This window comes from Lissotriton vulgaris, chromosome 2_1, assembly GCF_964263255.1.
Source record: "Lissotriton vulgaris chromosome 2_1, aLisVul1.2, whole genome shotgun sequence".
NCBI lineage: Eukaryota > Metazoa > Chordata > Amphibia > Caudata > Salamandridae > Lissotriton > Lissotriton vulgaris.
Window position 1 is genome coordinate 1850070509 of NC_141687.1, and position 27692 is coordinate 1850098200.

At 44.5% G+C, this 27692-nt stretch overlaps 1 protein-coding gene across 1 annotated transcript in view; it reads right to left on the reverse strand.

Moving 5' to 3' along the window:
* Positions 1-27692, reverse strand: part of HACD3 (3-hydroxyacyl-CoA dehydratase 3) — a 362043-nt gene that overhangs the window by 90255 nt on the left and 244096 nt on the right. Inside the window, exons 4-7 of the mRNA XM_086958018.1 lie at positions 27401-27565; positions 20857-20908; positions 19809-19919; positions 17768-17895 (exon numbers count right to left, since the gene is read on the reverse strand). Coding sequence (XP_086814144.1) covers positions 17768-17895; positions 19809-19919; positions 20857-20908; positions 27401-27565 — 456 coding nt within the window. The remainder of the gene's footprint in view (positions 1-17767; positions 17896-19808; positions 19920-20856; positions 20909-27400; positions 27566-27692) is intronic.

Here is a 27692-nt window from a genome sequence, read left to right on the forward strand (position 1 = left end):
CCATATCTAAACAAACATATTAAACAATTACTAAAACAGTAGTATTCATCTTCTTTCTAAATGAATTTAAACACAGCTGAAGGTCTTGTAAAAGGTAGTTCTACAGTCTTAAGGCACAAACAGAGAAACGTTTGCCATCATTATTTACTTTATAAAAATGTGGCATTTGAAGACGATTTTTAGAAGGTTGAAGCATCCTTGTAGGTAGTATCTTCTAAACTTAAGAGTAACACTATAATGGGCATGATATACAATACAGACATCCATAAAGATGGAATACAGATGAATTGGAAGCTAGTGAAGCACCCAACATCAGATAACGGAGAGAACATAGGAGCAACAACAACCAGTCTAGCTCTCCGCTTTTTAGATAAACTGGAGCTGCTGAGTAAGAGATGTTTTAATTTTGAGGTGAAGACCGTAGTCCAATCAAACACCAACACTGGCAGAAATAGCCACGTTTCTACTTATGGCGTTAGATAAGGCATAAAGGGACAACGCTGTAGAATTCACAATGTACAGAAGGTGGACACGGCTGAAACTTGCCAGTCCATCTGTAAAGCAGGTTTGAATTTCACTCCTAAGCTGCCCGAGGAGATGTTGATGGACAGGGGATACAGTTGGCTAGCCAAAGAATCGCTGCAATACCTTGTTACGAAGGCCAACAAAGAGAATCTCAGTCTTGTCCATATTAAGGTTGAGCAAATGTTGACTCATCCAGGGGTAAAATAATATCAGAGCATCATCCACATAAGAGTACAGGCATAAGTCACAAGAACGTGCTACAGCCACTAAAGGAAACACATAGATATTAAACAGGTATGGAGACAAAGAAGATCCCTGAGGACCACCAGACGTTAATTGTTGAGGAGATTATAAATTCTGCTCAGGACTAAGCAGTTGACTTCTGTCTTCAAGGAATGAACAGAACCTCTTAATGTCTGCACCAACAATACTAATGTTTTGAAGCTTACCGCAGCATACAGCATGGGGCAATGGGTTTGTTCACTTCAGCTACTGGCTCCCTTGCATTGTGGGCGATGGATAGTGTGCTGTCAAATGTGCACATCTGCCGAAAAAGAAGAGCACTACTATGCCTGACATAGTGAGCTAATATTTAATAATGCCAATGCTTTTTGATGTCAATTTTAAAAAAAAATGTTGTCGTCCTTGTGTCCTGTTTTGAGTACATCTGTCTGCTAGGAAGCACCAGTACTACTCTATTGAGTGTGTGAGCGAGTGTGAGAGAGTGTGTGAGAGAGTGTGTGAGAGAGTGTGTGAGAGAGTGTGTGAGAGAGTGTGTGAGAGAGAGTGAGAGAGAGAGTGAGTGAGAGAGAGAGAGTGAGAGTGAGAGAGAGTGAGAGTGAGAGTGAGAGAGAGAGTGAGAGAGAGAGAATGAAAGAGAGATGTGGTAAACCAAGCAAAAACCCGGCACTTCACCTCCCAGATTTCTATTTACCCACCAGAGAGATTGAAGTAGTAATCAATAAAATTAGATTCAATTTGGAGGTGATGGAATAACTACAAAAATATTTTTTCATAAACATGGAATAATTTATTTTACATCACACTTCCTCCTCTTCACATAGAACACGGAGTCAAAGTTTTGATCTATGTATCATCACAATGTTTATTCTTCTCAAATTGCCATCAAATAATCTTCACAGCCAGCCGACAGGTGTTTCATGGACTACCGGATCAGCTGTATTTTATAAGCAAAATCCCGGGGAGGCAGGTGGGCGCATGTGAATCTATAGCTCTACATGCCAAGAACAGATGCTTACTGGGTAAGTAATATTATCCGTTCGATGTGAGCTGTAGATCACATGCTTAGCATAGACTATACAGCAGTAAACTCCCAAAGCAGTGGCTAACCTGTAGCTGATGCAGTTGTTCGAAATAGTGTTTTAACTATTGCCTGGCCTATATTAGCTTGTTGCCTTGCTAACACATCTACACAATGGTGTTTGGCGAATGTGTGCGGTGTAGACCAGGTTGCTGCCTTAAAGATGTCAGCTACAGGAATATGCCCTAAGAAGGCCATAGTAGCCCCTATCTTGCGAGTGGAATACGCTCTAGGGGGTATTGTCAAGATTATTTTCGCTTTCACATAACATGTTTGGATACATTTCACGATCCATCTTGCAATGCCCGATATACAAAATGGGATTGCCTTTGTGTGGTGGCGAAAAAGCAACGAAGAGCGGTTTGTCTTACAAAATATTTTTGCTCTTTTCACATAATATAGTAGAGCTCTTCTAACATCTAGTATTTGGAGAGCTTGTTCTGCTACAGAATCAGGTTAAGAAAAGAACACGGGTAACTCAACTGATTGATTGATATGAAAAGCTGAAACCACTTTAGGGAGACATTTGGCATTGGTTCAAAGAACCACTTTGTCTTTGTGAAGTCGAAAGAAAGGCTCTTGTATAGTTAATGCTTGGAGTTCACCAACTCTCCTTAAAGAAGTGATTGAAATAAGAAAAGCATCCTTCCATGAGAGAAATTGTAGTCGCCTCTTGTGCATTGGTTCAAGCGGTGGACCCATTAACTTTGTAAGGACTATGTTCAAGTTCCATAATGGTGGAGGTGGAACTCTTGGTGGTATTACTCTTTTAAGTCCTTCCATAAAGACTTTAATCACTGGTACTCTGAATAGAGATAAGTGTTGTCTGTTTTATAAGCATGCAAAAAAAATTCAATTGAATGGATGTGTAGGCTAATCCAGATTTCTGTAAGTGTATGATATAAAAGATATATTGCACTGAAGCATCAAGAGGATTAATATTGTTATTGTTACAGTATATAACAAACCGTTTCCACTTTGCTGCATAACATGCCCTAATAGTAGGTTTCCTAGCCTCCTTAAGGATATTCATACAGTATGGTGGTAATTGTAAATAACCAAACTATTACTTCCGGAGCCAAATCGCTAGGTTGAGTTCCTTGGCATTTGGATGCCTGATTTCTCCATGGCTCTGAGTGAGGAGACTGGAGTTGAGATGCAGCTTTTGGTGAGGAACTACTGAAAGCTCTAGGAGGGTGGTGAACTAAGGTTGACGTGCCCATGTGGGAGCTATGTGAATGAGTTTGAGGGATGATTGTCTGAGCTTCCGAACTACCAGCAGAATGAGTGGGAGAGGCAGAAAGGCTTAGGCAAATATCCCTGACCAGTTCTTTTATAGGGCATTGCCTTTGGAGAGCGGTTGTGGGAACCTGGAGGCGAAGCTTGGGCATTTTGCGTTTTGAGCTGTTGTAAACAGGTCTATGTGAGAAAATCCCCATAGTCTGGTGGCTTAGTGGACTAGTGCGTCCACTGCAGGAGCCTGTGTTTGTCCTCATGGTCACAGGTTCAAATCCCGGCGGGTCCACTCAGTCTTTCATCCATCGGAGGTCGATAAAATGAGTTCCATTGAGTTGGGTAACAATAAACATCTGTTATCCAGCACCAAAATACCTACAGGTGAATGTGCGCTTTACAAATACACTTGTTATATTTTATGTTATAAAGTAGGGAAGAAGAATCGGGGGATGAAGTTCCCACTGATGAATTTGCTGTCTCAGTCTGCTGAGAAGGTCTGCAATTTGATTGTATACTCCTGGAAGATGCTCTGCTAGGAGATACATTTTGTGATTTATGGCTTATTTCCAAATGGCTTGTGCTAGGCATGACAGTTGGAGAGAGCGCCCCCCCCCGTCTTTATATAAAGAACATAGCTGTCATGTTTTCTGTGCGGACTAGGACAGTTTTTCCTATTAGCTGATTTTGAAAGGCTTTGAGCGCTAGAAACACTGTTAGTAGCTCTAGGTGATTTATATGGAGACTCTTGTACTTTAGACTCCATAATCCTTGGATTGTGCGACTTTGTAGGTGAGCGCCCCAACCAATGAGCGAAGTATCTACTGTAAGCACTGTCTGTGGAACAGGGTCGAGAAAGGGCTGCCCTTTGGATAAACTTCGCTGGTTCCACCACTGCAAAGAGCGATGGGGGAGGCCGTCTACTAACACTAAGATCAGTCAACTGGCCCTGCGACTGGTTCCACTGACTTGCTAAGCATTCTTGAAGGGGGCACATGTGAAGTCTTGCGTGGAGAACAATTATAGTGCAAGCCGCCATCATCCCTAGCTTTTGCATAAATACTTGTGCTGGTAATGATTGGTTGGGCTGAAATTTAGTGAGAAGGGACTGAATAGTGTGAATCCTGGCTGTATTGGGAGAGGCTAGAGCTTTCTGCGTGTCTATAATAGCTCACAGATAAGTTTGTGCGTTGGAAGGCTGTAGATGAGACTTCAACACATTTACTGTAAACCATAGTTGGTAATGTAAGTGAATTGTGGCTTGAGTGTGTCGGAGACACATTTGGTAAGTGCTGGCTTTGATGAGCAAGTCGTCCAAGTATGGGAAGACATGAATGTGTTGTCTTCCCAGATGTGCCGCGACTACTGCCAGACATTTGGTAAATACCCTGGGAGAAGTGGTGACTCCAGATGGTAGTACTTTGAATTGGTAATGATGACCCACTATCATGAATCTGAAGTATTTGCGGCTTTTAAGTCTAGAGCAGACATACAATTGCCCTGCTGTAGAAGTGGGAGCACTTGTTGAAGTGTCACCTTGTGGAAATTCTCTAAAAGTATGTAGAGGTTTAGTTCTCCGAGGTCTAGAATAGGTCTCAAGGAACTGTCCTTTTTGGGTATGAGAAAGTACAGGGAGTACACACCTGCCCCTTGATGTTGTAAGGGCACATGTTCTATGGCTCCTTTGGACAGGAGAGATTGGACCTCTTGCTGAAGTAGATGTAAATGTACTGGTGACATTTTGTGAGAACGTGTTGGAATGTTTGGAGGGTTGTTGGTAAGCACCAGGCAATCACCATATTGGATAATTCCTAACACCCATTATTCTGTGGAGATAGATTGCTAAATGGGGAGAAATTGTAGAAGACGTCCCCCAACAGGTATTAAATGTAGGCCTGGGCGTTGAACTTCGGTACGTTCGCTGAGATTTCTGAACTCCATGGAGCTCGCGGAGTGCAAGAAAATCCCGCTTCACGTAGTGCAGTTGAGTTTTTCCCCGCTCCATTCGCGAGCACGAGCTGCAGCTTGGGTAGAATATCTACCTGAGCTGCTGGAAGACCAGCGCGAACTGCAGTTTGCACAACACTCTCGGAACTTCACAGAATTTTTCTGTACCTTCGCGTTGTTTCGCGTAGCAAAATTCCATGAACTACGCCCAGGCTTAGTTAAATGATCGGGGGGGGGGGGGGGGGGGGGGGGGAAGTATAGGCAACTCACTGCTTGTTGGGGGAATGGGAATTATGTGGTGTGGAACCCCTGCCTCGACCTTTGATGGTGTTGCATCTGTGTTGTTGCCTCTGTATCCTCCTCTAAAGAAGCCCCTTGTAGAGGAAGATTGTTTGTTGCCTTTGTAGGAGAGGGCAGTATTGTCTGAGGACATGGCTTTCGACCCTCCATGGTAGAAGGAGCAACAAAAGGAGCCCCGATTAGAGGGAGACTGCAGAGCTCCCATAGACTTGGCTACTTCTGTGTCTTTTTTTATTTTTTCTAATGACTTATCTACTTTGGGCCCGAAGATACGTTCCTTGTCAAAGGAGTATTTAAAATAGACTGTTGTACTTCGGGTTTTAAACCAGAAATCCTCAACCATGCATGTCACCTTAATAACACACTAGTGTCGATCTCCCTAGCTGCGGTGTCTGCAGCATCTAAAGCGCATCTAATTGAGGAATTGGATATGAGCTTTCCTTTCTGGATTAAATCCTGGGCTTTTGCTTTGTGCTCATCTGGGAGGTGTTGTAGCAACTGCTCCATTTCATCCCAGTGTACCCTATCATATCTGGCTAGCAGGGCACGGGTGTTGGCAATGGGCCAATGATTTGCTGTTTGGATGGCTACTCGTTTACAGGAGGCGTCCAATAGTTTTGACTCTGTCTGGAGGGGGAGCCTCCCCTGTAGTCTGTGAATTGGCCCGTTTACGTGCATTAGAGACCACCATGGAGTCGAGTGGTAACTTTCCTTTTATGAAGACTGGATCTGAGGGAGCAGGCTAACATTTTTTATCAATTCTCGGGGACTGGCACTGCGAGCACGCACTGGATCTTTAAAGATATCAGCAGCATGTTGCATCATACCTTTAAGTTTAGGTAGAGTGTGGCTAGCTCTGCAGCTCTAGCAAGTAATTCTAGATATCCTACATTGTCGTCAGGAGGGGAAGGCTTTGTAGGGTAAAGATATGAGTCATTATCTGTAGGTGAATCTATGTTCTAATCATCTTAGGGGTCTATTGGTAAAAAATGTGTGTCCCCATCTCCATCATCATCAGGTGGTGGAGAGTTAGCTGGGGTAATCAGTAAATACTGCAAAGATGGAGAAGATGGTGTAGGGGAAAGTGGTGGCGGAGGAGGAGGGGAGGGGTTAGTACCTACATTCTTCCTCTTCAAAGGAATTTGGTAAAGGGTGTCCTCTGAGTAAGGTCTGCGTTTCTGAGGTGATTTAGTAAGAATACATCCTGTACCTGGATTTATATAAAGTTCCTTTTGTTTGGTGTCCGATTTGGGTGTTGGGGCATTGAAAATCAGATTATGCAGCTTCGGAGGAACAGTTTTAGGTTTCGGCACCGAGGATTTCGGTGCCAGGTTATAATGACTTTTTGGTACGGAAGATTTCTTTCTTGAAGGAGGGTTTATTTTTGGTGTCAATGATTTCGACTCCGAATCAGTTTTCGGCTTAGAATCTGAACGTTTCGCACAGTGCCAGACTTTGGCCGTCTCGATCCAGAGACGGAATGCTTGGTGACCTGTTTTGGTGCCGGTCCGGAGGGCGGGCGTCAGAAACATCTTCTCGGTGCCAACCATGACACGAAAGCAGGGGCTTTTGTTTTGGCTGAGTTGGAGTTTGGGTCAAGAGGCATTCAGTAACACGGGATGTTGACCTTGTGGCAAGGCTTCTTCCATCTCAGAGTCAAATTCTGGAATGGAGGCAAGTTCTTCTTGTTCTTCCTCGGCCCTTTGTGCGTCAAATTTGTGCTCGATCCTTCACCGAAGATGTCCAGCGTGTATTTGACGTTTTGACTCTGCATTTCGCGACGTTGAGCCAGACAATCACATCACAGAGCTTTTTATTCGATCGGAACGATCTGCTTGCATCATAGTCCTGTTCGTTTTGCTCCGGAGACAAGCGCAAGTTGCACACTCTGTGAGAGTCGGTGCGGGAATACTTGGCGTTACACTGAGGACAGAATTTGAATGGAGTCCATTCCATTGACAGCGAAGTGGACCGACGCGGTTAGGCTGAACGGCCTTCCTAAGGATATGATAAGCGGAGAAGTGGGATACGCATTCGAAACAATACCGACGCAGGTAGTATGGATTGTGCACAGGGGGGAACCCGATGAAAACGCTTCGAAGCGGAGTGCAGCAAAACACGTCCGAACCCAATGGCGAAAAAAAACCCCAATCTAACAATTGAGTTGATGCCCATGCACACTATCACTGAAAGGGGAAGTCACCTACCTGGTGACTGGAAAGACTTCTTCGAAGAAAAACAACTTGCAAACATCCGGACGCAAAACTAGGTGGCAGGCGTATGCAAAGCATGTGATATACAGCTCACATGCCTCGAACATATGTATATGTATGTCAACTTGACGTTACACACATCAGAGGGGCTAGTACTGCCCCCAGCTACTCCTTAGCCATGACCACCAGCTCGATCCACTTTTTTCTTTTGGAGGGAAGAAGGGTGGTGGGAGAGAAGATAAAAGTGGCAGTCATGCTCTTTCCACCCTCCCTCCAACCATCCTTCTCACTCCACCAACAGAAAACTAAAACCAGGTGGCAGGCACTGGAAGGAGAGGGACGGGGATTATTTATTGTCCTTCCACAGTTCCTGATTTATTTTCACACACAGTTACTTCATTTCAGAACGCAGTTCTGTACAAGGAAAGGATTTTGAAATGAAGGATCTGCATGTCTGCACTCCAGCAGAGTTGGGCATTGTCTGAATATGTTGTTATCCTAAGCAAAAATCCTAATAGTGTTTGCAGGGGCGGATCCTCCATTATAGTGGAGGAGCGTCGCCCCATTGCTGAAAGGCAGCAAATGAAAAATAAAATGGTAATAAAACTATTTCATAATCATTTTATTTTTCACTTACTCAGCGGAGTCCAAGTCTACAGATGGGCAGGGACATCCTACACCTTTCGTGTCAGCAACAGCCAGGGATGAAGAGTGGTAGGTGCACTGTAAGTGCGTAAGTAAGTTTGGCATCTGTCTTTGGACAGCCAAACCTACATGCGCACTTACATTCTTCAACCCAGCTGTCTTGCAATGACGGGTGGGAGAGGATGCACAGGCTCCCTTTCCCTAACTGAGCAGCATTTAAGCCCGCTCAGACCACTACTGGCACGTCTCTAATGCTGTGTTTAGCATGAGACAGCATCTGGATTGAGGGGGGAGGGTAGCAAAAAAGCACCATGTGGCAAGAGCAGAGGAGCACTGAGGTGGCTTCCGGCAGCGCAGGTAAGTTCTTTATTTGTTTTAATGATGCCCTCTGCTGCCCCACTAAGTTTTAGTGGCAACAGCCGCCACTGAGGGCATGACTAGGTTGTGGGGCCCAAATGTACAATTCAGTGCCCCAGGAAAGGGCAAGATGATGTTTGGATACTGACAGAAATGTTGCCTTAGAGGAAGAAAATCATCTTTCCCACTACCATACTATTGTACTGTAATTTGTCAGTTAAAGGGTTTGTGCTGCAGGGGTTGGGGTCTACTTTTCCACTTAACAAAATAAATATGAAAATGATTTGTCCTTGACTCAAAACTATATATCCTAGGTATCCAGCAATATAAATTCCACATCACTGCAGTCTTGAAAGTAAGACGGCCCAAATTAGTCACACCCTGTGTTGCGTAGCAAGCAAAGAAACAATACTTTTGGACAGTTGCAGATTATATTTACCTGAATTTAGCTGTTACGAGATCTGTGCTCTAAATGTCGGATTAAAAATTGCACTACATCATTTGGGTATGAAGGGCATGGCACATGACCACGCCCCTGAAGGGTAAGGCAGTTGAAATGGAGTTGTCAATGTGTACGACTTTAATCTTTGTATCAGTGAGAAGTAAGTCCATTTACCTGATCCAAATTATATATATATATATATATATATATATATATATATATATATATATATATATATATATATACACACACACACATACATATATACATATATATATATACACATATATATACACATACAATATATATATATATATATATATATATATATATATATATATATATATATATATATATATATATATATATATGTTTTATAACCATTATGTATCCGTGTGAGGAGGTGAAATGCAAATGCTACTTACCAGTATGCATCTGTTCTTGGCATGTAGGGCTGCTGACATTCATATCTGTGCATAGATCGCCGCCTAGTGTTGGGTCCGGATGATTGCACATTGTTGTCCTGGAAGAGTCTTCGAAGTATCACGAGATAGGTGGCTCCTCCCCTGGACTACAGTGCGCATGGGCATCGCCTCCATCCCCAGATTGTTTTTAGCCATTGTGGCCGAGATGGAGTGAACTATGTGAGTGATGACCATGCTATGAGCATATACATGAATACTGCAGCTGCTACAGGCGCCGGGGAGGAGGGCGGGCGATATGAATGTCAGCAGCCCTACATGCCAAGAACAGATGCATACTGGTAGGTAGCATTTGCAGTTCGAGGCATGTGGGCTGCTGAATTCATATCTGTGCATAGAATACATAGCAGTCCCCCCATTATCGGCGGCCGCCCGTGCCAGCTGCAGCAGTTTGGAAAAGTGTCTTGAGGACAGCCTGACCTACAGCTGCCTGCTGTTTAGAGTGCACGTCTACACAGTAATGTTTAGTAAATGTATGTGTGGTAGACCATGTGGCTGCTCTACATATATCCTCTAAGGGAATGTTCCCAAGGAAGGCCATAGAGGCCCCCAACTTTCTGGTGGAGTGGGCTCTTGGTGGAATTGTAAGAGTGCGTTTAGCCTTTGCGTAACAGATCTGAATACATTTCACGATCCACCTAGCAATACCAGCCTTGGAAATAGCGTTACCCTTGTGGTGTGATGCAAAGGCAACGAAAAGCTGCTTAGTCTTTCTAAAATCTTTGGTCCTGTCAATGTAATACATTAGGGCCCTTTTAACGTCAAGGGTGTGGAGCATCCGCTCCGCCAGCGACTCAGGATTTTGAAAAAACACCGGCAACTCGATTGTTTGGTTTATGTGGAATTGAGACACAACCTTGGGTAGAAATTTAGGGTTAGTGCGGAGCACCACCCTGTTAGCATGGACTTGGAAAAAGGGCTCTTGGATGGTGAGGGCCTGCAACTCACTAACCCTCCGTAGCGATGTAATTGCTACTAAGAAAGCCACTTTCCAAGTCAGGAACTGAAGCTCGCAAGAGTGTAGTGGCTCAAAAGGAGGACCCATCAGCCTTGTAAGAACCACATTGAGGTTCCATTCCGGAGCTGGTGGTGTCCGTGGTGGAATGACCCTTTTGAGTCCTTCCAGAAATGCTTTGATAGCAGGCACCTTGAAAAGTGAAAGGTGTTGTCTATTCTGGAGGTATGCGGCCATCGCAGACAGGTGAATGCGGATGGAAGTATACGCCAAATTGCATTGGTACAGATGGAACAGGTAACAGATGATGTTCTGAATGGAAGCATCCAGCGGGTTAATGTCGTGGTTCGCACAATAAATGACAAACCGCTTCCATTTAGCCGCATAACATGCTCTAGTAGTGGGCTTTCTTGCCTCCCAAATGATGTCCATGCAATCCGGGGGAAGATTGAGGTAGCCAAACTCTAGGACTTCAGGAGCCAGATCGCCAGGTTGAGCTGTTGCGGATCTGGGTGCTGAATGTCGCCATGGCTCTGCGTCAGAAGGCTGGGTGTGAGATGAAGCCTTTGATGCGGTACCACGGAAAGTTCCAGAAACGTGGTGTACCATGGTTGGCGAGCCCACGTTGGAGCAACCAGGATGAGAGTCATCGAGTGCTGCCTGAGCTTGCGCGCCACCAGCGGTATCAGAGGTGCTGGGGGAAAAGCGTACGCAAATCTGCCTGACAGGTTCATCCATATCGCATTGCCCTGCGATTGCGGGTGTGGGAACCTGGCGGCGAAGCTTTGGCATTTTGCGTTCTCCCTTGTGGCGAACAGGTCTATCTCTGGATGACCCCACCTTTGGAAGTACGGTTGGAGTACTGATGGATGTATCTCCCACTCGTGCATTTGGTGGCTGTGCCTGCTGAGCAGGTCCGCCATCTGATTGTCTTTGCCTGGGAGATGTTCTGCCATCAGGAAAATGTTCCTTTGAATGGCCCACTTCCACATGCTCTGAGCCAGATGAGACAGCTGCGGAGAGTGTGTGCCCCCCTGTTTCTGAATGTAGTACATGGCCGTCATGTTGTCCGTCCGGATCAACACGACCTTGTTGCACAGATGTACTTTGAATGCCTTTAAGGCCATGAAGATTGCCATCAGTTCCAATACATTGATGTGCATCTTCCTTTGCTGTAGTGTCCATAGTCCCTGCACTGTGTAGTGGAGTACATGCGCTCCCCATCCCTGGAGAGAAGCGTCCGTCGTCAGGATAATCTGTGGCACAGGCTCTTGGAACGGTCGGCCCTTGCAAAGGTTTTGTGGATTCCACCAATGCAGAGAGTTGTACGCCCGACCGCTCACCAACACTAGGTCTGTTAGTTGCCCGTGAGCCTGAGTCCACTGACGTGCTAGGCACTCCTGAAGCGGACGCATATGTAACCTCGCGTGCGGGACAATGGAGATGCAGGAGGCCATCATGCCTATCAACTGCATGAACACTTTCGCTGGAAGCGAGTGCTGAGGTCTGAATCTCTGGATCAGCGTCTGAATACTGGCGACTCTCACTGAATTTGGCTGCGCAGTGGCCGCCAGAGTGTTTATTGTCGCGCCCAGATACTGCCGTATGTGGGCGGGCTGGAGATGGGATTTTGGGTAATTCAGTGAGAATCCCAGATTGTGCAGGAGATGAATGGTGCGGGACACTCTGCGCCTGAATGAGCCAGTCGTCTAGATAGGGGTAGACGTGGATGTTTTGACGTCTTAGATGCGCCGCCACGGTGGCCAGGCACTTCGTAAAGACCCTGGGCGCTGTGGTGACCCCAAAAGGCAGAACCCTGAACTGGTAGTGCTGGTCTTGAATGGTGAACCTTAGGTACTTCCTGTGTGAAGGATGCAGGGGAATGTGAAAGTATGCATCCTTGAGGTCCAGAGTAGCTAGGAAGTCCCCTTGCCGAAGCAGCGGGAGAACCTGCTGCAACGTGAGCATATGGAAATGTTCTGACAGAATGTACCAGTTGAGGGGCCTGAGGTCCAGGATGGGCCTGAGGGATCCGTCCTTTTTGGGGATTAGAAAGTACAGAGAGTAAACCCCTGTTCCCCTTTCTTGCAGTGGAACGAGCTCTATTGCCCCTTTTTGCAGCATGACTTGGACTTCCTGCTGCAACAAGTGCAAGTGCTCGCCGGACATAGGACGGTTTCTTGGAGGTATGTTTGGTGGAGTGGAAGTGAGTTCCAGACAATAACCGTATTGGATAAGAGATTTGACCCACCTGTCCGTGGTGATGGATTTCCACGCGGGCAGGAACTGCTGGAGTCTCCCCCCGACTGGTGTTGTGTGGTCGGGGGCAGTGACAAGGCGTCACTGTTTGCTGGCGGTGGAGGACCTGGAGCTGTTATTACCACGTCCTCTGCCTTTGACGTTGTTGCCCCGGTAACCACCTCTACCCTTGTTGCTGTATGAGGATTGGGTGTTGCTTTTATAGTATTGCGTGGATTGTGACGCTTGACCCCTTGAGGTGCCTCTGTTATTGGAGCGGCGAAAGGAACCACCCCGAAACTGCTGGGACTGTAGGGCACCCATAGATTTAGCAGTGTCAGTGTCTTTTTTCATTTTTTCAAGGGTTGCATCCACTTCTGGCCCAAACAGGTGGTCTGGATTAACTGTTTGGTTTAAGATGGTAGTCTGAATGTCTGGTTTAAAGCCTGATATTCTAAGCCATGCATGCCTACGCAGTAGCACGCTAGTGTTTATAGCTCTGGAGGCGGTATCAGCCACGTCCAGTGCGCACTTAATTGAAGCATTGGTGATAAGCTTCCCCTCCTGAATTAACATTTCAGCTCCCTCCTTGTACTGATCAGGTAAGTGCTGTAGAAGGGTTTCTAGGGTGTCAGTGTGCCCTATCGTAGCGTGCAAGTAGCGCTTGCGTGTTTGAAATGCGCCACATATTAGCTGCCTGCGCAGCAATACGTTTCCCTGAAACTTCAAAGACCTTCGATTCTTTGTCTGGGGGAGGAGCATCACCCGTGGTCTGTGAGTTTGCCCGCTTACGTGCGTTGGAGACAACCAAAGAGTCCAGTGGCAACTGTCCCTTGATGTACGTTGGATCAGTGGGCGCTGCCTTGTATTTTTTGTCAATACGAGGATTGATGACTCTTGCCCGGGTGGGCTCCTTGAAAACCTCAGGCGCATGCTTTAGCACTCCTTTGAGCATTGGCAATGTCTTGACAGTCTTTTCAGCCACTGAGAAAGTGTCAAAAAGAAAATCGACATCCACTGGGTTCGCATGGAGGTCGACATCATGATTGGCCGCAGCTCTTTCAATTAGAGCGTTGAAGGCTGCAGAGTCCTCTGTTGGGGAAGTTTTTGCAGCAAAAAGCTGCGGCTCGTGTCCTGACTGAGGGTCCTCAGGGTCGCCTCCAGCAGACCATGGCTCAGTGACATCCTCTGGATCCGAGTACGCTGGATAATTGTACTCCTCCTCCTCGTCCCCGTCACCCTCCCCAGCGTTAGAGTGAGTGGGTGAGAGCTCCAGACCTTGTGGAGATGCAGGCTCCATAGGGGCAGATGCACCCGCAGAGTCCAGCTTCTTTTTAAGGGGAATATGAAAATGCTTTGAAACTGTCAGTCTCTCTGATACACGGTCTCCACCTTTCAGACTACCCCCTCCTTCTGGTCTTGAGAAAGACCCGGCGCGACCACCCACAGGGGCGCTTAAGGGTCGAAACGTCGACGCATCTATAGGTTCAGAATCACCAGGATCGCCACAGAAATCATAGGATTCCATGGTTGAAATTAACTTCTGGCCATCTAAAACCGACCTTGTATATATGTATATAGATTTATTTCCCCACACTGTATATATTATCACATTTATTGAGCACTTTTTTCACGAGAAAGTCACAAATTTGCACACTTGTATGACGGTCTTACCATGTATTGAAAATCTATCCTTGAATGAAGTAATTCGGATGTATATGGAAGCAACCCTGTTATAATTTATATAATACAATGCTTTGAACTTATGACTTTGTTTTGGTTGTTTGAGCATTTATTTCCCTAAAATACGCACGTGCATGTATCAGAGAGCTGATTTTGTTTTCATTTGCATCTATGAGCATCCTTCAAATGATCTGTTTTACCCGACAGAACCATTTTTTGTTCAACTAAGCTAGTTGGAGGCCAAGTGAATATTGTGTCGAAATGCTCTTATCTATTTTCTACTATATTATTTGTTATAAAGTAGTAAAATACCTTTTGGCAAGACAACAATGAATTACACTCATAAAGAATTTAGGAGTCCTAGCTGGTATAATCCGATTAGATGTTCCTCCACCTACATTTAATGATCCGCACCAAACAAAAGTACATAGCGTGCTGCCTACAAGACAATGTGCTCATTTCAGCGCAAGTTACTCTTTCACTGCTGGTCTCTAAACACCATTTTGGACTCCCCCGCAGCCCCCATTTGCGTGCTGCACTTTGGAAATTCAATCGGTAGGAAGCTTTGTGGGAAAAGTTGATAATGAAGCTACAGTTACTGTTGAAAGATCAAAGGTAGAATATATAAAAGAATTAGCCAAAGACTATAATAAGACTACTTCATACTGCCTCTAGCTAGAAGGAAGCTTTGTGGGAAAAGATGATAGTGAAGCTACAGTTACTGGTGAAAGAGCAAAGGTAGAATATATAAAAGAATTACCTGATGACTATAATAACAGTATCATATGAAAGAAAGCAACTCAGAATCGCAGCTGGAGCCACAGTTCCCATTGACGCCATAGTATCTTAGTATCCTAGCACTAAAATACTGAGGAAACAAGCACTTATATGAAGGTGTCTCTTTACTGTGCATAATGACATTAGCAATGACTGAGACATTTGCCACTGCAGTGTAACAGTTTTCCCAGATACATCAATGCCTCTTACATTACAGATAAAATAATCCAAATAGTCCGAGATACAGAGACACCTGTCTGTACAGCACACACAATGGCAGCTGAAGAGGGCCTAATATCCATTAAGTGAAAATAAGTTGTGAAGGACACACTAATTCCCACAGACTTGAACAGAAAACAATACACACACACACACACACACACACACACACACACACACACACACACACACACAGGATTATGACAAATATGCTAGACTATCTAGATTTAATCACTATGAACATGGACATCTGTTTTTTTCCGTCTGCATCTATTCGGACAAAATATGCATACTCCAGACTGCACCAAACTGGACCAGGAAAAAGTGACGCAAAACCACATTTGAGGTTCAGGTGCAATATACAAATTACATTTATCATGAGATAGATAAACCTGCAAGTTAGAAGGTAAAGTCTCTACTCCTTTTCTAGCTCATCGAGCCACGCAGACTACATGTGGACATGAAATACTGCAACTAAGTGACTAGTGAGGCTCCTGGACTGCAGACCTACAAGTACACTGGTGTGTTTGTGATATCAGACGTAACAGTAATTGCTGTGGGATTTCAACTGCCTTGAAGGAACTCTTGAAAATGTATGAAGAGCCCTTGGTCCAACCATTACAGCTGCTAAACTCAAATTGTCTTCTGTTCTTCTTTATGGTTCTCCAACGGTGAGTCACAGAACTATTCAAAGTCTTGATTCAATCTTTATCAAAAACATCTGTCAATTATTTCATTTACAATCATCAACTCCCCAGTCATATTAGGTTAGAATTTGCCTGCCTTAAAATCGCTACACTCTCAAAGCAATAAGGTACTTGTGAACTTCAACTCAAATTGTGGAACAGACAGAAGTCCTAAAAAAATCATTCTGCTAGATATCATTTTCAGTAATTCCAATCTGCCTGACTAAATTGGAAGGAAACTATATTCAATTATCACCCAAAATGAGCTATCGCTACTTGAAATGCTGTTTCAAATGAACAAGACAAACTGCAAGGAACTAATACAAAGTAAAATTAAAGAGATTTCTTACCTTATTGACTTTATGTTATCATCCACATACAAATATGCATAATGAATTCAAAATTCCTAAACTAGAGACAACTAAATCTGAATCCGACCTAGAAGCAAGCACCACGAAAGAATACCTGAGATATTTGGATTTTTATTCTGGTCTTGTAATCTGAGGGCACATGGAGGAATACAGCAAAAGAACATAGTCTGTGCTGTCTGTTTAACAAGATGAGACTCGAGCATACTATATGTGTATGTTCCAAACTTTTAAAGCTCCGAAAGAAATATCTACGGCCATCTTTCAGAGCTGCAAATATGAAAACTATAACACACCAACATCCTACTGTTTTAAAGGGTCCTCTAAGGGTTTTATGGCCTATTTGATTGAATCGGTACAAAAGGGGGTGGTGATGGACAGAGCATCTGAACCAATCAAACACTCACACCCAGTCAACAGATCTGGGTTTAATCCATCACCGTTCTTTAACCCACTCAGCCACCCCAGTTCAGACATGGCTATATGCAAATTAGTCTGACCCTGTGCCTCATGGGAACAGTCCAGCCCGAACTGCCAAGCCGTCCTTCCCTGGACCGGAAACAAGCTTCCGAGGACCGATTTCTGGCATTTCAGCCGTCTTCAGCCCAGCTTGCTTAAATCCAGTTGCAAAGTGAGCAAGGGACTCACGTCTGAGCACACCCTGTCAACTTATGGTTTAATTTTAAATGCAATTGTTTATTGGTTATAAAAGATTATCTAAACTTGATTTTATCTAGGCTCATTTTAACTTATAACTATTTTCACTTATTGTAAATTTGCTGCTGCCACATATATTGCTATTGACTGTTTAAATCTGTACAATAAAGTATTACTACTACTGCTACTAGAAACGTACATATAGAAGTCACTGTGAGCTGTAGCAATGCCGGAGTCCAAAACTAGACAATCCTACGGGTTATTAACTAGCTGTAGTGTGTGTGTGTTCAAATGAAGAATGTTAGAAAACAGTACTTTCATAAGACACTACTATAACGTTTAAACATTTAGGCTTTGGCACCAGTGAAACCGGAGGATGATGTGCTCCAAGGTAGTACTAGCACTGTACACTCAATGCACCCACACTGTTGTGCCTACAGATGTCCAAAGACCTCCAGCTCCCCACACGGTCTGTCCTTGAACTCAAATGAATCACAATGTTGGCCCACATGTACTAAGACCCCCCCCCCCCCCCCAACCCCCCAAAGTCTGTCAATTCGCCCCTGGTCCCTTGCACTTTCTCCATTGTCCACAAGGTGGATCCCTATGATGAAGATCCTAAACACCAATCTGTATGTCAAAAGCACTTTAAATTCTCAGCCCAATAGCCCAATGCCCCAACTCATCACACTGTTAGTCCAAGTTATGTTTTCTGTTACCTGAATAACTGCTGGAATGACACCTGTTTTAACCAGTCCCAGCAGAGGATTGATGATCTCGAGCACAGCCAGCATTTGGCAGAAGTACAACATGTCAGCCATGGTATGGAATGTGTCGTAGAAGGAGTCTACATTGAAAGAGACCATAAAATTAACATTAGTACACGTATCCACTCGCAAGAAAAACACACTGTATAAGTGCACTCCACACACGCACCCAAAAGTGCACAGTGGACATCTGTGGGCGAGTGGTGGAGTGCAGTTATACAGTGTGCATATCTGGATGAGCATCCAAATACAGCTGTAGTCTATAAATGTACTCAACCCCACACCCACCCAGAGAAGCACACTGTATAAATGCACTCTGCACACTAACCAATAGAAACACGTGGTACAACCGCACATCAATCACTCAGATATTTATTGCCTTTTTCCCCGATATTTATTTTATTCCATTAACAAACAGAAAGAACAGACCGTCCACGTTAAGTGCAAGTGAAATCCCAGTATAGATAAGGAGAGAAATATCAAAATAAAAACATGTAGCATTTTCTGTCAATTTCTTACATAGAATTCATTAATTACAGATATAAACTTTATGACCCACCATTCCACAGACAAGCATTTTACAACACAAATTAAGAATTCTCTTTAGGCTTTAAATCCTTGTCCCAAACCTGTACTTCGCGTGAAAACTATCAGAAAGTAGACTAAAGCAACAACTCCCTTCTTTCGTTAGAAGCACTCGGATCCTTCACCAACACTATTATCAACAGACCACATCACTCTACTGAGGGCCTATGTCATTTCTGCCCATTGCGCAGTTTCATCAGACGTTTTATCATCAAAACTGACCTCTTTTAATCGCCTCTCTTCTGCAAGCGCCCATTTGGTCATCTCTCTCAGTCCCTCAGTAACCTCAGAAACTCTTGTGGCAAGACAGTGGATTGCTAAAGGCGGAGGACTAACCCCAAACATCTCAAAATTGTACTGCATTGTTCTTTCCTGAGGCACATACGAATTGTATAAATACTGTGCTCCCTCAACCAAATGACCACACTGAATAACTGCACAGCCTCCATTCACTCCGGGACACCTTGTAACTGCACTAAATCTGACTCAGTCACCCAGAGACATGCAAAGTAACTGAGCTCTGCCACTTACCCACAGTCACGTTTTGTATAACTGCAAGATGCACAGTCACTCAGAGAGGGATAGCAGCACTCAACCTAGCTATGCACTCACTCAAACGAGTACTGTATGTAACTGCAGAGCTCACTTGTCCAGATAATGACACTTCATTACTGCACAGCCTCCACTCACCCCACACAGTGTCACTGCACTCTGAAGCGCACTCGTTAACTTTACTTTGCCCACTTACCCAACACTGTTTAATTGTGCCATGGGCACTGAGGACTGCTTAGGTGCATTCCACCCACCCTCGCATTTATGCTGACAAGTACTGTAAAACTGCAGTTCCCTCTAATGAAGAGGGCCACACTAAGTAACCATAAACAACACACTTATTCGGAGACTTACAACTATCCTCTGTTCACTAATTCAGACACATACCTTAAGTACTCAGACAGTTCGCTCTGCACACTCATCCAGGTGTGCGCATGTACACACATATACATTGTAGTGTATTGCAATTGCATTTATATTGCGCTTACTACCCCTGACGAGGCATCAAAGCACTTTTTTGGCGAGTAGCACGCTACTCCGGAACCTATAAAGGATTAGGGTTGAATTAGTATAGTGAAATATGAAAGTAATTTGAATGGTAGTTATTAGTCAATTATTTGGATGGAGAAGGATAGTGGAGGGATAGAAGACGGGAAAAAAGGTTTGCATTTATATAGTGCTTGGTACCCCTGATGGGGTTTTGAATCATTTTTTTTGGCAGGTAGCACGCTACTCTGTAACCCACAAAGGATTAGTGGTGAGTTAGTATAGTGAAACATGAAACATAACCACGTTCTGCAAATTACTACAAATTACACCACAGGTGAACAAGGAAAACCGTTTTGCCATTACTTGCCTTGCCCCAGAATGAAAAGTCTGACGGTCATGTTCACAAAGACCCACGAAAAGCCTAGGAACTGGACCAGATTGTACATGAAGAGGTAGCCCTTCTTCAGGTGTGCAAATGCTGCAAAAAAAAGTCATATGCAAGTTACAGATGAAGATACAATCCTTCTGGGGCGTAGAGGTGCAGGAAAGTAAGCGATGGGCTGTACCTACCACCAGCGTGAATTGTGTCATCTAATTTCCTTATTTTAAATTTCTTGTCTATTAAATCTAATCTCATATTAGGCTTAACAAAGAACTACAACAATAAGAAGAAAAACGTATTTCTGGAGCGTATGTCTACATTTCACACATAGGCCTACAATAATGATGAAGCTTCCAATAAACAGCACAGTAGGAATTCACCCTCTTTGCAATGGCCTACCTAGCTTCCCTCCGAGAGGAGGATCTCCCTGTACACAGTCGAAAGACTCACAGTCGGATAATCTGGCCATTTGGTCAAACCATACCTTTTTGACATCCAAGAGCTCTGATATCTATAGAGCAGGAATGTCATTCTATACTAAAGGATACCCAAATGATGAAGCTAATCACCAGGCTTGGTGAATGATGGGAATCCATACACGTAAACTCTACGTTATTTTGTTGAATTACATTTCTGAATCTTGTTAAGAATCATCTTTTCTTTCTCTTATCTCTAGACGCTGGTATATATTTTGTGCTTACATTTGGTCAAACATCCAAAGCCATGACAAAGTTGGACTTTAGGGGGCTGCGACAATGAGCCTGGCATTCAGTACGGATTTAAATTATCTTGCAAGAGAGTTTGCTGAATCTGCTGAAACAGCACTCCAATACACTGCTTCATGCTCCACTGTTGTGCCCCTAAAAAGCACATGGGTACAATTTGTGTACAACTCTGAGGTCTGCAGCAGACATGGGGAGTAGCCTTGTAGGGCTGCTAGAAAATGGTCAAGTGCCCCTGTTGAGTCTCTTGAGCCGTCATAAGTCCTCGACCAGCACACTTCAAGAGTTGCCATCACAGAGGCCACACTTACGGTCTTTGGGACGTCTGGACTCTACGTGAACTTTGTTTATCCGTTCTTCTTCCTAAAGGGAAATATTGAACAATCAATTTACTAAATCAGACATCACTGTACTCTTTTCAAAAGCAGACCATTCCAAGACTTCAATAAACCTTCTGTATCGTCATCTTGCAAACAACATTGAAAGTGGTTTTCAAGGCCTTCCTAATGTAATTAATAATTAATAAAATGCCAGTGCCTATTCTTTGGACGCCAGAACCCACTTTGAAAGTCTGCTTGTACTCTCTCCAGGATCTGGTCATCTCCTGAAGAATTCACTTTTAACCCACTACAATAAGAGGTCTTGATATAGATGTGAGACAAAAGCAACGCTGTCTAATTAGGTGGGAGACAAATCTTGGTTCTTTACTAGAGTGTCTGCTTGTAATTTCAACCTCGTCTCATCAATGTTCTCTGATAGTGTACCTTTAACTAATCCATTGCTGGGTAAATGAATCCAATCCAAGTCCTGCTTCTAAAAAAAGAGAAAGATCCTAAAAGGAGCAATATCTTAGAGGAAGAGTAAAAATAGAAGGAGGTAAGGATTAAAAGGAACTAAAGAAAAAAAAGCTTTAGATGAAGATTCTAGTGCTTTTAAAAGCACAATATCACCAACTAAGAGTAGAATGGGCCATCAAATAAAGTCTACATTTAATAAAATGTCGGGAATTAGTGCAGAGCAACTCTTTTAAACAAGCATTTACAATGCAACGGTTTCGCCTTTGTAAAAGTTAGAGCTATTGGCACTGTAAATGACAAATTTTGTATTTATGTGTTGGTTTTGAAAGCAGATAAATAAATGTCATTGTCATTTACAATGCCAATAGCTTAATCTCTCACAAATGCGAGACCTATTGCATTTGCGCACACACACACAGATCACAAACACACACACAGAGCCACACACAGACAAAGCTACACACAGACAGAGCCACACACACAGACAGACATTTTATGTGCCCAGACACCAACTGGTGGATAATATATTGTAAACAGAAGCTTTGTCGTTTCTCACAGTTTTTTCACGACACACATCGGCTTTAACCCACAACGCCTATGCTTGTCTTTGTTGTGGCCTTTATTTACAGATGACTGTCTGTGCTTTTTTTGATGCAATGATCTTTTTTCTGTATAACCTCATAATAACACACTTCAGGTCCTTCTGTAACACTTGTCTTTAGAAACTATAAGGCTAGTTCAATAGGTGAAGGATGCCGGAGATATTGGAAGAAACACCAACCAATGAATACTTCTAGATGAAAAATGTGAATAGGCTAAACCGCAAAGCCCTGTAAATCACTGCACGTGTGTCCATATACAATTCTGGAAGCATGCTGCCTGCTGCCGCCGTATGAACAAACTGTGATGATTACGTGTATCCGCGCAGATCTTGCTGATAACAGCAAAATACTGCTGCTTCTGATAAACTGCAACCTCCGGAGATGAAGGGCTGATACAGGGACGGCCGAGCTTGGGGCGCACTCTACCGAATGGAATAACTGTTAACTTGAGAAACAACTTAGACGAATGAAAAGCAGCGATCGGTTTTCTGCTGATAGTGCTGGGATAAATGTCTCCCTGCAGGTGGTGCCGCGTATTATCTCCGCCTTCAAAAGCACACTCTTGTCTAAAGAGCTCTTGTGGGAGCGGATCAAAGGAAGATTTTAAAACAACTCATGGCAAAAAAGTTCTGGGATTAGAACACCCGAAATTGTTTTCTGATGTGTTTCAAATATACAAAATCCATAACCATACATGTGCACCAAGCACTAAACTTTGTTTTGTTACTCACAGCTTTTTAAACAGCTACCTGGCTCTACTTGGTGATATACAGCATTCAGGAGTCGCCACTCACTTTTTGCGACTCTTGCTCACAGTTTACCATTATGTATTTTGGAAGATAGAAGTTCATGTGCACTCCAATTTGCACTAGATTATATTAATATATATTAGCAATTGAGTTAATCTATTTATCAGACGCAGGTTACTTACATTGGAAAAGTTACTTCATCTCAATCTCATAAAATGTCAAAAGAACGTGCTAGAATTTAAGCTACCTCGATACCAGCGGAGGGCTATTTTTTTCCATACACTCGTTTAATTTAGTACAGAGTCTACGAGGCACCGTGGTGACGCGTGCATAAAAAATGCAGAGTTACGTGGCTTTGGGTGGCAGTCGAAAGAGCATGCCGATTCAGCAGCACAATCTTACGTCCCCGGTAAAGACCAAACAAGGGGGTTTGGGTCTCAAATATTGCCCGAAAGCAATAATAAAGGTAGTGGCAGAAGAAAGTAAAGAAGGGTGGTTGGACTGCGCTAATCATAATCACTATATTTAAAGACAGGCCCTATGCTGCATATCTTGCAAAATATCAATGCTTTATACAGCGCTTCGCCAATTCCCACTCCTTTACCATGGTTTCAACCTAATCGTTTGTCCTCGGGGTATTGAAAGGTCCAAATGAGTAATCAGCCCTTCTAAAGCTTACGTAACCGAAGGTCTAAAACGACAAATCTGAATAATAAAAACAATTTGCACAGACAAAGCTTTGGACCCCGGTGGTTGCACAAGCTTAATGGCAATGGCTTAGTAGAGATAAACATTTGAGACGGTGGACATATCAGCAAGGGTCATCACAGTCAACTCTTTTCCATCCTACCCACCACGGGGGTTGCTCCCCGTACATCTGCTCACCTTCGACTACGCCGCACAGGAACTTGCGGGAGCCTGCAGTCTCTGCCTCGGTCTCCTCCCCGACAGTCTCCGGGGGATGAACCATGGCCGGCGGGGCAGCAGTACACGGGCTGGCTGGTAGCTCTGCTTCCTCGCCTCCAGACTGCGGCTTCTCCTTCTGCACCATGGTGAGAGAGGCGACGGGAATTGGGAGAGGGAATACAAAGCGTCGTAGGGGCCCCAGGCAGGGACACAGCGTGCACCTCGTCCCCGCTTAGCCGAAAGGAGGTGGCGGCGCTGGCTGTCCCCGGAGACTTGCTTCCTTTGTGTGCAGTGCAGGCCCCGGTTACGGTGACAGGTACTGAGAGGGGCTCTGTTTGACAGACAGATCTGATTTGGGTGACAGCTCGGTGCTGCGTCGTCCTCTATAATTGAGTCCCCTTTCGCTCCCCGTTGCATACTCTGCGCCGCCTCCCTGCTCTTCCTGTTTATTGTCCTTGCACATGCGTGAGGAACCGGATCAAACCGGTGCACTCAGCATCCGGGCCACGGCGAAGAAAAGAAAAGAGACAGAGGCTTATAGATACGTTTTGCTTTTTTGCTTCGGACATAATTTTTGGTTTCGTTTTCAACAAGTCGGATAACTGTAACATACGTAGAGGAAGGACGCGGCTCGGTTGTCATAATGTCGTGGAGTGTTTACTTCGTAACCCGCATGCGCGTTTGGCGCTATCTACTGTTTTAGCCCAACGGCCATGTTAGGTGTCCGCAATCCACCCGTTTCTAAGGGCTTTGGGGCGGGTCGTATCGATAGATTTACCACACCAACAAGCACTCACCTGGGCTTCCTCCGGCGGCCGTGGTCGGCATGGAATGACAAAAACAAACCCAGAAAAAGAAAAACTCCGCCCACCGCCGCGATGACGACATCGCAGAGGTGGAGAGCGAAAAAATCGCGGGAACGCCCCCGAATCTGGTCCGGCCTTGACAGACAGATCCGGCTCCCAATGGCTAGCCTCCATTTATAGAGCTAGCCAATGGGAGCAGGGGGACGTTCTTGAAGCCCATATTGTAAACAATAGATTTCGCCTGCGCCGAAAAGCTGCACAGAGCGCAGCCTTCGGCAGGCGAAACCTAAAAACCAGCTGCTCACAGACAGCTAGACAATGAGAATAATACGCTAAACACGACAGCCAGTCACAGGCAGAGAACAGAGGTCATGGAGATACTGAACTCAGAGTCAAAAGCCTGATTCCGATGTCAGCAGTACCCATCTCTCTCTCCGCCCTCCAACCGCACACACACACACACGAGAGATGAGGTAAGGCTAACACACACTAATAGGAAAGTCTCCCGCACCCTAGCATATATAAACTTCCAGACACGCATGCACACACATGAGAAATGGAGTAAGGCTGACACACACTAATAGGAAAGTCTCCCACACCCAAGCATATACAAACTTCCAGACACACAGGCACACACACGAGAAATGGAGTAAGGCTGACACGCACTAATAGGAAAGTCTCCCACACCCAAGCATATACAAACTTCCAGACACACATGCACACACACGCGAAATGGAGTTAGGCTAACACACACTAATAGGAAAGTCTCCCGCACCCTAGCATATACAAACTTCCAGACACACATGTACACACACAAGAGATGGAGTAAGGCTAAGACACACTAATAGGAAAGTCTCCCGCACCCAAGCATATACAAACTTCCAGACACAGATGCACACACACAAGAGACGGAGTAAGGCTGACACACACTAATAGGAAAGTCTCCCACACCCAAGCATATACAAACTTCCAGACACACATGCACACACACGAGAAATGGAGTAAGGCTGACACACACTAATAGGAAAGTCTCCCACACCCAAGCATATACAAACTTCCAGACACACAGGCACACACACGAGAAATGGAGTAAGGCTGACACGCACTAATAGGAAAGTCTCCCACACCCAAGCATATACAAACTTCCAGACACACATGCACACACACGCGAAATGGAGTTAGGCTAACACACACTAATAGGAAAGTCTCCCGCACCCTAGCATATACAAACTTCCAGACACACATGCACACACACGCGAAATGGAGTTAGGCTAACACACACTAATAGGAAAGTCTCCCGCACCCTAGCATATACAAACTTCCAGACACACATGTACACACACAAGAGATGGAGTAAGGCTAAGACACACTAATAGGAAAGTCTCCCGCACCCAAGCATATACAAACTTCCAGACACAGATGCACACACACAAGAGACGGAGTAAGGCTGACACACACTAATAGGAAAGTCTCCCACACCCAAGCATATACAAACTTCCAGACACACATGCACACACACGAGAAATGGAGTAAGGCTGACACACACTAATAGGAAAGTCTCCCACACCCAAGCATATACAAACTTCCAGACACACATGCCCACACACGAGAAATGGAGTAAGGTTAACACACACTTCAACAGGAAGGTCTCCCACCCTTAAGCATATAACAAACTCCGCAAACTGAGAATAACTTAGAACTAGAACAACGTTACTACTGCGTGGCTACTAGGAGCACTGCCTTTGGTGTCTACAGGTTTAAGTCATGAGTGTGCATTTCAACTCAACCTTCCTTAATGCTGGATCGCTAGGATAAAAAGAGCGAGAACATTTCTGATGGGTGGTGGTGTACGCCATACATGACGGCTCTCTTGCTTTCTCGCTCAGTTATCCACCAGCACAATATCTCAGTAAGCTGGCATCACCTATACGCTCTATGTATCACACTGAGTGGTCACATAGAGGGAGGCAACTGCAGCACAAGGAGAGAGAGTGGGAAAGGTCTGCTTTACGCATCTAAAACTCCACTAAGTGTTCAATATAGCTTCAAATGAGAAAAGGGAAATTTCTCGTCCAAAAAAAACCCGACACATGAACATAACCACCAAAGGCTGATTACAGCACTTCTGCATTGGCCAGACTCTGAGTCAGGGTTTTTGCACTGAGGCGTCCATCACCGAGAACCTCATCCTAATGTATCCCTAGGCTTCTACAAGCAATTGATGTATAGAACCCGGTAGTTTGTGTCTTGTCGGGTGGTTTATGATCACCTGGGGAGAATCAGCGTCCACCAGGGCATCACTTCCCAGGGGATTTACCTTGACTGGGATGACGAGACTGCCTGAACTTGCTGGGACTGCCCGTATTTTCTGATGTCTGTCCTGGCATTGTGATATATTTCCGTAAATTTAATGTGCGTGTGGTTTAAGATAAAGTCTAGGAAGCAAACAGTTAAAAAGATGCTTTTACATCTTCTACTTACTCTCTCAAGAACAGCAGGGGCTAAGAAAGCAGGACTCCCATAGGGACACAGTTGCTGCCATACCCTTGCTCGCACATGTCTCGCTCCAGTGCGCAGCCTGGTGCCCTGTGGTGGACAGGCCAGGCTTGGAGAGGTACTCAAGTCTTTCATCTACCACTGGTTAACAGCACTCACTAAGAAGTAAATTAAGGTACACGAGCATTCTGTGTATGAGTGGCAGATCTACATTTGCTTTCCCTTTGTTATTAGCATACACATACAGATCTTGGGACCTCAGTGGACACAGTCTGTTTTCTATGTTGTTAAGTACTGTCATTTAAGCCCTTCCTCTATGCTCACAGTCGCTGCCAAAATAACTGCAGTTCTTTGTATATGCCAGAACCCAGTTTTTTTTAACTAAACCTACACTTGCTGCAGGAGGGTTTCTGTATACATTTCTGTACTCTTCTTGCGCTTCAGAGCACTCTAAATATAACACCCATACTCTTTGTTAATAAATAAATAAATAACTTACCTTTGCTTTGAGTTCCATCTCTGCATCAGACTCTTCGAGCCAACGATCAAAATCTGGTGACAAGAAAACGGGCCGCTTCTCTTGCTTGGTAAGTCGGGGCCACCAGGTGCTGTCCTCCTTCTTCACAGTGATGGTAACCTGCCGCTGAGTCAATCTGTGCACGGGCTATGACGAGACAGCATCATCAGTTATTGAATCTGCATCCACACGCTACATAGCCCTTATATTAAAATAGTTCACCCCACAGTCAAAGAGAAGCTGTGGGTACACACAAAGTCACAGAGGAAAAAGA